Source organism: Lipotes vexillifer, unplaced genomic scaffold (genome assembly GCF_000442215.2).
Source record: "Lipotes vexillifer unplaced genomic scaffold, Lipotes_vexillifer_v1.1 scaffold1235, whole genome shotgun sequence".
Taxonomy (NCBI): Eukaryota; Metazoa; Chordata; class Mammalia; order Artiodactyla; family Lipotidae; genus Lipotes; species Lipotes vexillifer.
The window spans coordinates 642,405-653,594 of NW_006775530.1; the positions used below are offsets into that span (position 1 = coordinate 642,405).

General features: G+C 38.9%; 1 protein-coding gene across 5 annotated transcripts in view; it reads right to left on the reverse strand.

Annotated features, from left to right (window-relative positions):
* Window positions 1–609: 609 nt before the first annotated feature.
* The window catches only part of NFAT5 (nuclear factor of activated T cells 5), a 126,762-nt gene continuing 116,181 nt past the window's right edge, over window positions 610–11,190 (reverse strand). For 2 of the 5 annotated variants that reach the window (XM_007449922.1, XM_007449919.1), the window contains 3 exons: window positions 6,877–7,025; window positions 3,473–5,972; window positions 2,584–2,819 (listed from right to left, as the gene is read on the reverse strand). In XM_007449922.1, the coding sequence (XP_007449984.1) occupies window positions 2,584–2,819; window positions 3,473–5,972; window positions 6,877–7,025 (2,885 nt within the window). Of the gene's footprint in view, window positions 2,128–2,575; window positions 2,820–3,472; window positions 5,973–6,876; window positions 7,026–11,190 lie in introns of those variants that run through there. The other 3 variants (XM_007449920.1, XM_007449921.1, XM_007449923.1) reach the window with 3 other exon arrangements.

The window sequence follows — 11,190 nt, forward strand, 5'->3', positions numbered from 1 at the left end:
AGACAAACTCACAAATTTACCACAAAAATGTGTGGCAAAAAAAGAATAGTTTATATATATGTATATATATAAATTTCTATATTTATGCCAATGTACTCACTCAGTACAAATAGCAAAATAGTATACCATTTCCTAAATACAAAATATAGCTTTCCAAAAAAATGAAACACACATTAGATATAAACCATCCAAAACTTGAACGATTGAAAACTGTATTCAAAATTAAATGACCCAGAGTAGGTCTCTTTCTGAAAAGTTCCCTTCATATCGGCAAGAAGCCTGTACTACTGAAAACATAATTCAATGACTCTCAATCAGAGAGAGAAAGAAAGGGTTGGGGGTGGAGGGAAGAATAAATGAGAACAAAGAGAAAAAACAAATTAAAGAAGAGCACAAAGAACCAAGGAAGACCATCACAAAAAGGGGGAAAAATCTGACTGTATAAACAAAACCAACACCACAATTCCACAAAGTTCAGCTAAATGTATCAGATAGAAAAAATAAAAAACAGAATTGTAGCCTTCAACAAACAATTAACAGGCTATTTTTTGTACACTTAAAAAAATAAATGAAACTGACAAGAATGCCAAAACATCTTATCTACATATAGAAGCCACACACAATTTGGCCTTAAACTGTATTAACAGCTTTCTACATGCCAAAAGGAGAGTAAGACATAAGCATGTGTCCAGACAACAGGTTGTAGAGAGAAGCAGGCATCCCATGGGTGGTGAGAACACCCAAATCTGTATAACTAATGCTACAACTGCAAGTTCTGGAGTGTGTTATTTTGCTCTCTATAGATGTAACACAAATTAATTCTTCATATTAAGTCAATGATATGACCCTGTAAAGCCTAAGGCTTGTGGGAACCATCAGATAAGTGACCACTTCAAACTGTAAAGCACTGAGGTGACAAGTGAATTACACTCACTGCAGCTCAGGGAGAAGTGATGTTTCAAGAAATTTTAGTTTGTCTTTTTTTTTTTTCAGATTAACATTTACACTGTTTCCTATTAGAGGGAAAAATTTGAAGACTTCAGAACAGCACCGTTCATGGAAAAAAAATGCATTGTTTCTTGTTTCTCAGGAGTCAGCTCCCCTCATTCCTGAAAGGATACCCCCCGGCCTGTGCTGCAGGAGTTGCTGGGTTACCCCAGATCAAAGTGGTCTTTTCATTTAAGTTACTACAGGATCACAAAGCTAGTAATATATTACTAATTGTCTAAAATAAAGTGAAGAAGAGGGGAAGAATAGTATCGCTGAACATAAAAATGGAATACCAGTTCAAGACTGGGATAAGAAGAAAACAGACTTGAATTACTCTGTCAGTTTTAACTATTGTAGGAGGATATCAGAACATAATTTACCATATATTATCCCCTTCATTTTTAAATAGAGCAAGATGTTTATATTTTTCTATGCACAGTTATGGCTAAAACCCTTAACAGAAACACAGAGAATTAACAACTCTCTGAAAAATAAAATCAATAGCATTCCAGCTGTTCCCAGTTTGTGTGTTGTCTGTGATAAATAGAGTCCTCTTATCTGTGTAGAGCTCTTAATACAGCTTACCTGTCAGAATGTTACCCCTTCAGTTTCTCTATAGAAACTGAATAAAGACTGCTTCATTTTGGCCAATAGCTGTGCTTTTTATACTGAAAAATCACAGCCTAAGTTATGATTTGAACTTTCCTTTTTCAAAAGCCACTACTTGACTAAATACAGGAAAGAAAATCTGAATGAAGAACAAAAGTAAACATGAAACATGAATTATTTTCTAATAGCAATAATAACTGAGTGATCCAGCTTATCAATTTAAACTGTATTTTTAAAGAAATAATGCCTAGGAAAATAGCAACAATTAATTCTGTCAGCTGGAAACTCAAATATATTCTCAGTCATCACTGTTATTAGGAATATAAAATAAAAAGATGTTAACAATGGTGGTTAATCACTGCAATAGGCAGCACAGGTGTGCTCTTTTGCAGTCAGAGTAAAATCCATCCATTTATTTAATCACAGTTTTTCATATTTTGTTTTCTTTTTAAAGTAACAGTTCAATAATCCTCATGGAATCGCAAGATCTCAGGGTATCTTGAAATCAGGATTTTCTTCATGGAATTTCTAAAAAAAGAAGAAGTGTAATATAACTCAATAGGGAGGGAAAGCCTTTACAAAGTTCCCGTAGCCCTGAATGATCCCAAAGTATATTACAGTACTACAAATGATACTTTATCATATTTATACTGTCAGACTTTTCAGATTCAATATTTATTTCTTGAGGAATGGAGATAGGAGACATAATTATATCTGATACATAGTACATTCATCGGATGTTCTGTCATTCCAAGGAAAAGAAGCTTAGAGCCAGAAGGAATGCCCAGTATTAACAATATGACCTAAGCTATCATTCAGAGTAATTTATTTAGGGTAAAAAAGTACCGTCTTGTGAGAAAGCCATATTTTAAAAGATCAGAGTCCTAAGAGTGTTATTACTTAACTCAAATCTGCTAAGAATAATAAAATTTATTGATGCTTTTCAATAAGAAAAAAGCCAAAATGCAATACTCACATATCCAGTTAAAAGGAGCCAGTTAAGTTGTTCCCTTGGTTTTGCAATGAAACAAGCAAATCAATCTTTTCAATGTTCTGATTGGTGTTTATTGAGGATGCCAGTGGAGAATTCTCTGGCATTTGCTGAGAAAGAAGTGTTGTCACAGGTGGCTGGCCCTCGTTTTGCGGTTGGCCTGGCTGACTTATGGCCATCAACTGATCTGGCAATGTAGCTGGTCCAGAAGTTAAAAGCTGACTACAGTCTGCAGAGATATTTAAAATAGAGAAGCTACCTGATTAGTTATTTTCTGTTAAGATTCATAAGAAGGTATTTATTAGTGGCTGGGGTAAATTCATTACTGTGTTTGCTCATTATAGAGTTAAAAGTGAGGCACCTGACAGCCTCCAAAAAGGTTTTCATTGAACAGTAGTAGAATTCATCCTAGGTTTCCTCTAAGCAGTATAAAAATACAACAATGCTTAGTTATCACCATAAGTCCTATATAATTTCCTTGCTATATAAACATTTAAAGAAACATGGTTTTCTACCTCCTTGGAAACTACTTACTTCAATTGGCTGAAAAATTTTCTGTCATTCTTATTTCATTTTCCTTTCAAGTTTATATCTTAAAATGGCAAACACATACATTTATATATGTTACCACATTTAATCCTCCCAATATCCTTTTCAAGTATGTAATATTACCACCACTTTAGATATGGAAACTGAGGTTCAAGCAGGTCAAATATCCTAAGGTCTCAGTCTGTAAGTGGTATAGCTGGGATTTGAACTCAATTCTGTCTAACTACAATCTGTGCTCTTAAAACCACTATGTTGTGCTTTCTTCTAGTAATAATAATGTGACCATTTCGACCAATACATTTAAGAAATGAGAAATTAGAAAGAGTTTCTTACTATTTTGAATGCCAAATAAGAACATTCCTGAAGTCTGCTGAGAAGAGCCAGGAGAATTTTGTAGTTGGTTCATTGTGCCTCCTGTAGTGTTGTGAAATAAAGTAGCCTGTGGTTGAGGTGAAGATGTGGCTCCCTGGATTCCAGGCATGTTGTTCTGAGGGGAATAAAGGGGAGACTGTTGCATGTCTTGTTGGTTTATACTGTTCTGCAATGCAGACATGGATGCTGGAGAAAGGAAGAGTGTTACTTGCTGCTCTTGAGAAGTGGGTGACCCTTGGACCAACTGAATCTGAGGAGAGCTATGGAACAAGGAGGTCTGTGATGATTCGGACTGGGCAGGACCTGGGTTCTGAAGTGAGGAAACCGTGGGCTGGTTCTGAAATTGCATGGGCTGCTGTTCTTGATTCATTGGGGCCATATTATTCTGTTGATGAAAAATTGACTGGTTCTGCTGCTCTTGATTAGCCATTGGATTTTGACTTGGGTTGAATATCATGTTTGGTGGTGGCTGCTTTTGAGATGCCAATGGAGCCATGGTATTCTGATTGCTGAATAAAATGCTCTGCTGTTGCTGCTGCTGCTGCTGCTGCTGCTGTTGCTGCTGCTGCTGCTCCTGGGATGCAGAGTTACTCTGGATGGCAACCATTGAGTGCTGTGACTGGAAGATTGCTCCTTGTTGGTTTTGAGGCATTGGATTAGGAGGAAGGGAGCCCAGGGAAACCTGAGGCTGAAATAGACCTTGCTGGGATGGTTGTGCCTGTTCTTGGGAAAGCATAGGGGTCTGGATGTGTGATATTGGAGCCTGCTGTTGGAATGCAGCTTGCTGCTCAGTGTTTGATGTTGACTGAAGTGGAGAAATTGAATTCTGAGCTGCAAAAAATGAAATCTGTTCTTCTTGGGCTACTGTGTTAGTTTGAAGATTATTCATTGGACTCTGGGAAAGAAATATGTTGGCTGACTGCTGGTCTTGAGGAACAGAAGAGCCCTGTAGCACAGCCATGGTATTTTGAGAGTGAAACATTGGAGGCTGCATTTGTTCAGAGGAGGTTGTAGAAGTCTGACTGTGGACAATAGGACTTGGACTATGAAAAATAGAACCTTGAGTTTCCTGGGAAAGGTTCTGAGCATCAGCAATAGGATTCTGAGGATGAAAGAGTTGAGCCTGTGAATGAGAAGACTGCTGCAAAAAATTCCCTGATTGGAGTGACATCATCTCATTACCTTGCTGGAATAAACCATTACCTTGCTGCTGAGTACCATTATTTTGAACACTTATCATACTTTTCGTAGATGAAAAAAGGCTAACTTGAGGTTGACTGTCCCCACTATGTTGCATTTGGACCATGGTCTGAAAGACACTGTTCTGAATCTGTTTTGCTTGTGTTCCAGTTTCTTCTCCATCTGCTGAACTTGATGTCTGAAACATGGTAGTGCCAGGAGTTGCAACCTGCTGTGTGGTGGTTGTAGCAGTTTCATTTCCAGAAACTGCAGGAGGAGAAGAAAACAATTCACATTGCATTTGCATGTCCTCATTGGCTGATAACGCACTCATCATATGAGAAGTCTGCTGGTAAACTGGAGACTGCTGAAGGTTTCCATTTGCTGAAGCAGTTGAAGGAAACAGCTCCGACTGAATTTGGGCAGCCGCCTGGCAGATACTCTGTTGCATCTCTATCACCATTGCAGCTGATGATTCCATCACTTGCTGTTGCTGTTGTTGCTGCTGTTGATTAGATAATGTGTTTTCATTCTGTGGGTGAACACTTTCAGCTCTTCCAGCTATTAAATTATCTGGTCTGGTATGGACTGCTGGCTCTGTTGAGGAAAACATTCCAGGGCTTACGCTATTTTGAATTTGACTGACTTGTTGAAAAATGTCTGCACTAAGCTGTTCTTGAACATTCTCATTACCATCTGGAGCAGAAAATAAAACTGAAGATAACTGTTGTTGTGCCTCTAAAACTTGTTGGACCAAGTCAACATTTCCATTGCTGCCACTAGTAGTACTGCCTGTAAAACTTCCTGCCTGCAGCTGTTGAATTGTATTCTGTAGTTGCTGACTCACACTATTTGGTGATGGGAAAATATTTGATGAAATCTGCTGCTGTAAAGTCTGTGCTTGTTCTTGTAGTGGTGACTGCTGCTGTTGCTGTGATGCCTCAGTCAGGTGTGACAAATTAACCACTGTACCATCTGACTGTAATACCTCTCTAGACTGAGTTTCTCTTGTCTGAAACTGTGTAGCCTGCTGCAGTAGTGCATCACTGTTGGGCAGTTGACTAGAAGCAGAAACTGCTGGAAAGGTACCAGGCTGTGAAATGTCCTGTGTTTGGATAGTTGTCAGGGTCTCTGGGTTGTATGCCTTGGGCTGAATCTGTTGTTGCTTTTCATTTTCAGAAGGTAAGTGGGAAGATGATGATGATGATGAAAAAGACCCATTTCCTGCTATGTTAGAGATATTTTCTAATGTTTGTTGAGTGGATCCAACTGTCTTTGTAGTCTAAAAAATAAAAATCGCCAAATAACATGTACATATAAATATTAAATGAACTCATATAATACTTCAAAAATTATTATTATTATAAAAGCATATGCAGGGCCAATTTTACCCTCTATATTATTATTTGGAAAACAGGTGTAAGACTGTGATTCTCAGTGATAACATTATGTCTTACTGTCATCGGGATTTTTAAATAAGTATTATAAGCAGATAGTCAAATAAGTAGAAGAATAATCAGCTGCTGGAGAGTAAGAACACAATAATTCTATGGTTGATGAATTAATAGTCAATTTAAAAATATGTCCATTTGTGGATCACTGGTAACATTATTGAGAGGGGGGAACAAAGGTAAAATGGAAAAGGAGTTATAGGAAACGACTGGTGGAGAAAAGGAAATAAAATGTCTCTAGTTTTGAAAATGCTAAAACCAGTACTTTCATTAACACCACACATCACAAAGGTCTAGCTAATGTATTAATCCCTCCCTTGTCAAAAATGTATATTGGCGTATAGCTGATTCACTTTGTGATACAGCAGAAACTAACACACCATTGTAAAGCAATTATACTCCAATAAAGATGTTAAAAAAAATGTATATTGGCGTATAGCTGATTCACTTTGTGATACAGCAGAAACTAACACACCATTGTAAAGCAATTATACTCCAATAAAGATGTTAAAAAAAATGTATATTGGAAGTTGCTTCGCAGGCTATTTTATTTGAATATAAAATCATTTACTCTGCAAAGCAAAATTCATTAAGTGAATCCCAAGAGAAACAGATATAAAAGAAATAGGAGAAGTAAAAAGCATAAATATGGGGAAAAGAAATCAAAACTACTCAAAATACAGCAATTTTTATATTTGAGGTTTAACATGTGGGGCACTAATCAATGCAGCTCACCTTAAAAATAGGGGAAGATCTTTTCTCTGCTGTTACTTCCATTGGAGTAACATCTTCACTCTTAATCACACTGCTTGATATGAGTGGAGTGATCAGAGCATTAGGAAGAATATTTACCTTATCTAAGTTACATCCAGCAGTTTTCATTGCTGCACACATATCAAAAAAAGAAAGAAAAGTTTAAAATCACTGAAATCATCAACTATTTCATTCTACTGTGTGTTGACATTAGTCATGATTTAAACGTCTATTTTTTGATGCTATGATGGTAGCATGAGATACAAAACTGGTGTATCGAAATGTGCCCTCTTTTTTTTTTTTCTTGGTTGTGCTGCGCGGCATGTGGGATCTTAGTTCCCTGACCAGGGATTGAACCCAGGTCCCTCGGCAGTGAGAGCGGAGTCCTTACCACTGGACCACCAGGGAATTCTTTGCCTTCCCTCTTTTTAAGTAGCAGTGCACTGAGGATTCCTGGTAAGAGCCTGAGACTATGAGTTAAATATCAACAATTGAGCATTTCAGTTATCAAGTGATACTCCCCAGCACCCTTCCAAGGTGCCCTGAATTAATACACTGCTTAACATGACCATAATATATTATAGGATACAGCTTGGAAATCTCCAGGAGGTTCAAGCTACTCAATTACAACTGTTATGTTCTCCTCTTAGTATCTGGCTGCCTGGCAGTATAAAGCCAAACTTTTTAAAGGCCATAGGATTGTCTGAACATTTCTTTCCTCAACAAAACTCAAGCTTCTCATTAAAAGATGCCACCAATTAACCAAACAGATTTCACTTTTCTAAATTAATGTCTTAGAAAACTTGAATTTGCCAAGTTGACACATGAACACATTTCTCTTTTAGATAGTACTTAAACTTCTGAAAAGAAAAAATTTTAAGTCCTATTTTAGATTTATCAATTAAATTTCCAAAGCAAAACCAACAAGTATTTTTCTACTTCCATCTACTTCTATTTTCAGAAGTAGTTATAGATTAACAACCAAGGAAAGGCAATACATAGCAGATAGGTAAGTTCTACCACTTCATAATAACTATTTTTCCCTCTTGATTCTCTTTCTTCTTTTTTGTCTGTTTAAGCTTGCCACTGGCACTTAGTGGAGCATACTGATAATCACTAATGGCAGTCTTCTAAATTGAACACATAGCCAAATTCTGATCTAAAGGTTTACCACTACTTTGAGACCCTGTGTAAAGAAATATAGATTCCCCAGAAGGCTCAGCTGTTAAACTTTTTTTATTGAATTATAATTAACATACAATATTATATTAGCCTTAGGTATACAACATAGTGATTTGATATCTTTATACATAGATTTCTCAATTTGATATTGAGAAGAAATCCTGGCTACAAAGAGGGTTTTAAAATGGAATATGGTATATGAGCAGGATAGTTATCTTTGTAAATATTTTGATTTAAAAATATTTGAAACCTTCTAGTCTTTATTCAGCTTGTCTCACAGCCAGCTGGCTAGAAACAATTCCTATGGAAATTGATTATACTGGGGGAGGGAAAAGTGCCCATTTAACTTTCAATATTCTATGCTTTATTACTCTAAGAAATTAATTATTTACTCATGAGTTCTCTGGACCTATTTTCACCTAGATACTATCAATACCAATATGATTCAACTCACAATCCAATTCTGTCTGAGACAAAGCTTCAGATCATGCACAGGGCAGGCATTTAGAAGTAATTCAGGCCCACCCCACAAGACAATCTGAAAGACCATTAGTGTTGTCTTACGTTGATCCTGTAATATCAACTGCTATTCTTGCTTTTGAATTCTGTTAGAATGTGAGTTCCATGAAGGCAGAGATTTTGTTGTTGTTGACTGATGCATAGTAGGTAATTGATAAATATTTGTTGAATGAAGAAATGAATGAATTAATTTTACTTTTCCTTTATCATAGTCAATTTAGTTTGTTGTGGACTATTTGGTTAATCTTATAGTGTTACATATTTTCAATAACAGTATTTCTGGCCTAAAAAATTTCAGTATCTAAAAACAAGTTTATATTACATTTCAATCAGACACTGCATATAAATATCCATTGACAAACAAATGCATCACCTACACAGTTACTGCTTAACAGATCTATATGTATATTTGCCCCAAATTTATTTAGGGAATAATTCTCTCCCTCTCCCTCCCCCTCCCTCTCTCTGTCCCTCTCTCTGTCTCTGTCTGTCTCTCTCTCTGTTTCTCTGTCTCTCTTGACCTCACTGCACGGCTTGTGGGATCTTAGTTCCCTGACCAGAGATCAAACCCTGGCCCATGGCAATGGAAGCCCAATTCCTAACCACTGGACAGCCAGGGAATTCCCAGAGAATAATTCTTATTAGTGTGATCTTTCTTCTTCTGGAAAGTGAGAACAGGTGGAATAAGTTGAGCAGGAGTCTTTTACTTCTCCTAAGAAGACTTCTCAAATAGGTATGTCTACTAGCGTAGACAAACAAGGAAAGGACTTTTTGTCTAATGCTCACTCAAAGATACAAGTCTTTCTATGGCCGTATGCATAAAGTCTTTGTATGGCCAATGATAATTTAGTTTTCTGAGCCCTATTCTGGTCTGCTTGTTGTGTTAGCTTTGCGTGAGCTCCAGCTGGAAACCTGCTGGTGCTCCCTGCAGGAGTGGAAGGTGCTTCCCTGGGCTGCCTGGTGTCATTAGGTGGGGATGAGGGGTGCTGGACCTGCAGGAGGGAAAACCTTTCTCCTGGTATGTTCTCTGGTCTCCTGGTACTAATGGGGTTCCCATTATATCACTGTTGGTGCTGCTGGGGAAGGCAAGCAACTACATGGGCTGTCTTTTGCCACTGGGTACAAGGTCAAGAACTGTGGGGTCTGGGCTGCATAGTTCTCTGCCACTGGGTAGAGGTTTGGGAGACCCTGGTCTAGTTTACCTCCTGCCCCTGGATTGCCTTCTGCCATTGGATGGAGGATTGGGAGACACTTGGTCTGGATCTTACTATGGCCCTGGTGGAGGGCCAGGTGCTGCCAGGTCTAGTTCTCTCTCCACTGTTGGGGGAAGGACAGAGACACACAGGGCCTACTGGTACCACCAGTGCAGGTGGAGGGAGCCTGTGTGCTGCTGCCTGCTGTCGGGTGGAGGATGGGTTGGCCCCGTGGGTTCTGCCCTTGCCACTCCTGCAGACATACTGCTGCTGCTGGCACATACGAGTCCTGTGTTTTGGGCCTCCTGGTTCCACTGTTGGCAGATCAGGTCCATTACTAGTTGGCGGATGTGGGGAATGGGGTGGGCTAACCCTTCCAAATTCTGCTGTTGCTATTGCAGGTTTGGGTAGGGGATGGGTTGGCCCCCAAACACTGCTAATGGGTCAGCTGCTGTCACTTGGTACGAGTCATCCCACTAAGTCTCTACTGGGCTTTCCCTTTCCTGATCTTTTGGCCAAAGAGAACAGGCTTTTCATGCTTATTTATAGATTTATTATTTTGCCTATGCCTGTTGCCAGTTCTGAGTCGCAACTGCTGCCCAACTCAGATAAATTGGAGATAAAAAGAAAACCAGTTAACTCACTTGGTGTTGTTCTGTAAGTTCTAAGGTCTTTAGCCAGTCCTATTCCTTTTTTCTATATTTCAAAGTCATTTTATACTGCTGAATATTTCCAAGGTATTAAGTAGATTTAGAAAGGAGGAACAGAGAAAAGTAAGTCTATACTATCTCCCCGACCACCCCCTCAGGAAAAACAGCTTTATTTGGACCGAGAATTGGAGATGAGAGGAGGACCTGAGAGAGCATACTGAGCTAAGGAGTAGAGATTAGTTTCCAAAATGGCAGTCAGAGCTCATCAACCAAAAATGGGCTCCACTTCCCAGCAGCCTTGCAGTAAGTGCAATCAATAAAAGGCCTGCTGGGAAATGTTTATTTGCCACTAAGTCACCCACGCATGCCACAATTACAAGAAAGGTATAGGTTTTTTTTTTCCATAATTAAATTTCCACAGCATCTCCCCAATCAAAAGTATTACAAAAAGAAGTAAAAAATCACATTTTACAGATCTTAGACTTGTCTTCAGCATTTTGCTCAAATTTCACCATCTTCAAAAAGTAAAACTCTTGTAAAACTCATCAGCTAAAAGTTCTATCCGGGCTTCCCTGGTGGTGCAGTCGTTGAGAGTCCGCCTGCCGAGGCAGGGGATACGGGTTCGTGCCCCGGTCCGGGAAGATCCCACAGGCCGCGGAGGGGCTGGGCCCGTGAGCCGTGGCCGCTGAGCCTGCGCGTCCGGAGCCTGTTGCTCCGCAACGGGAGAGGCCGCAGCAGTGAGAGGCCTGCAT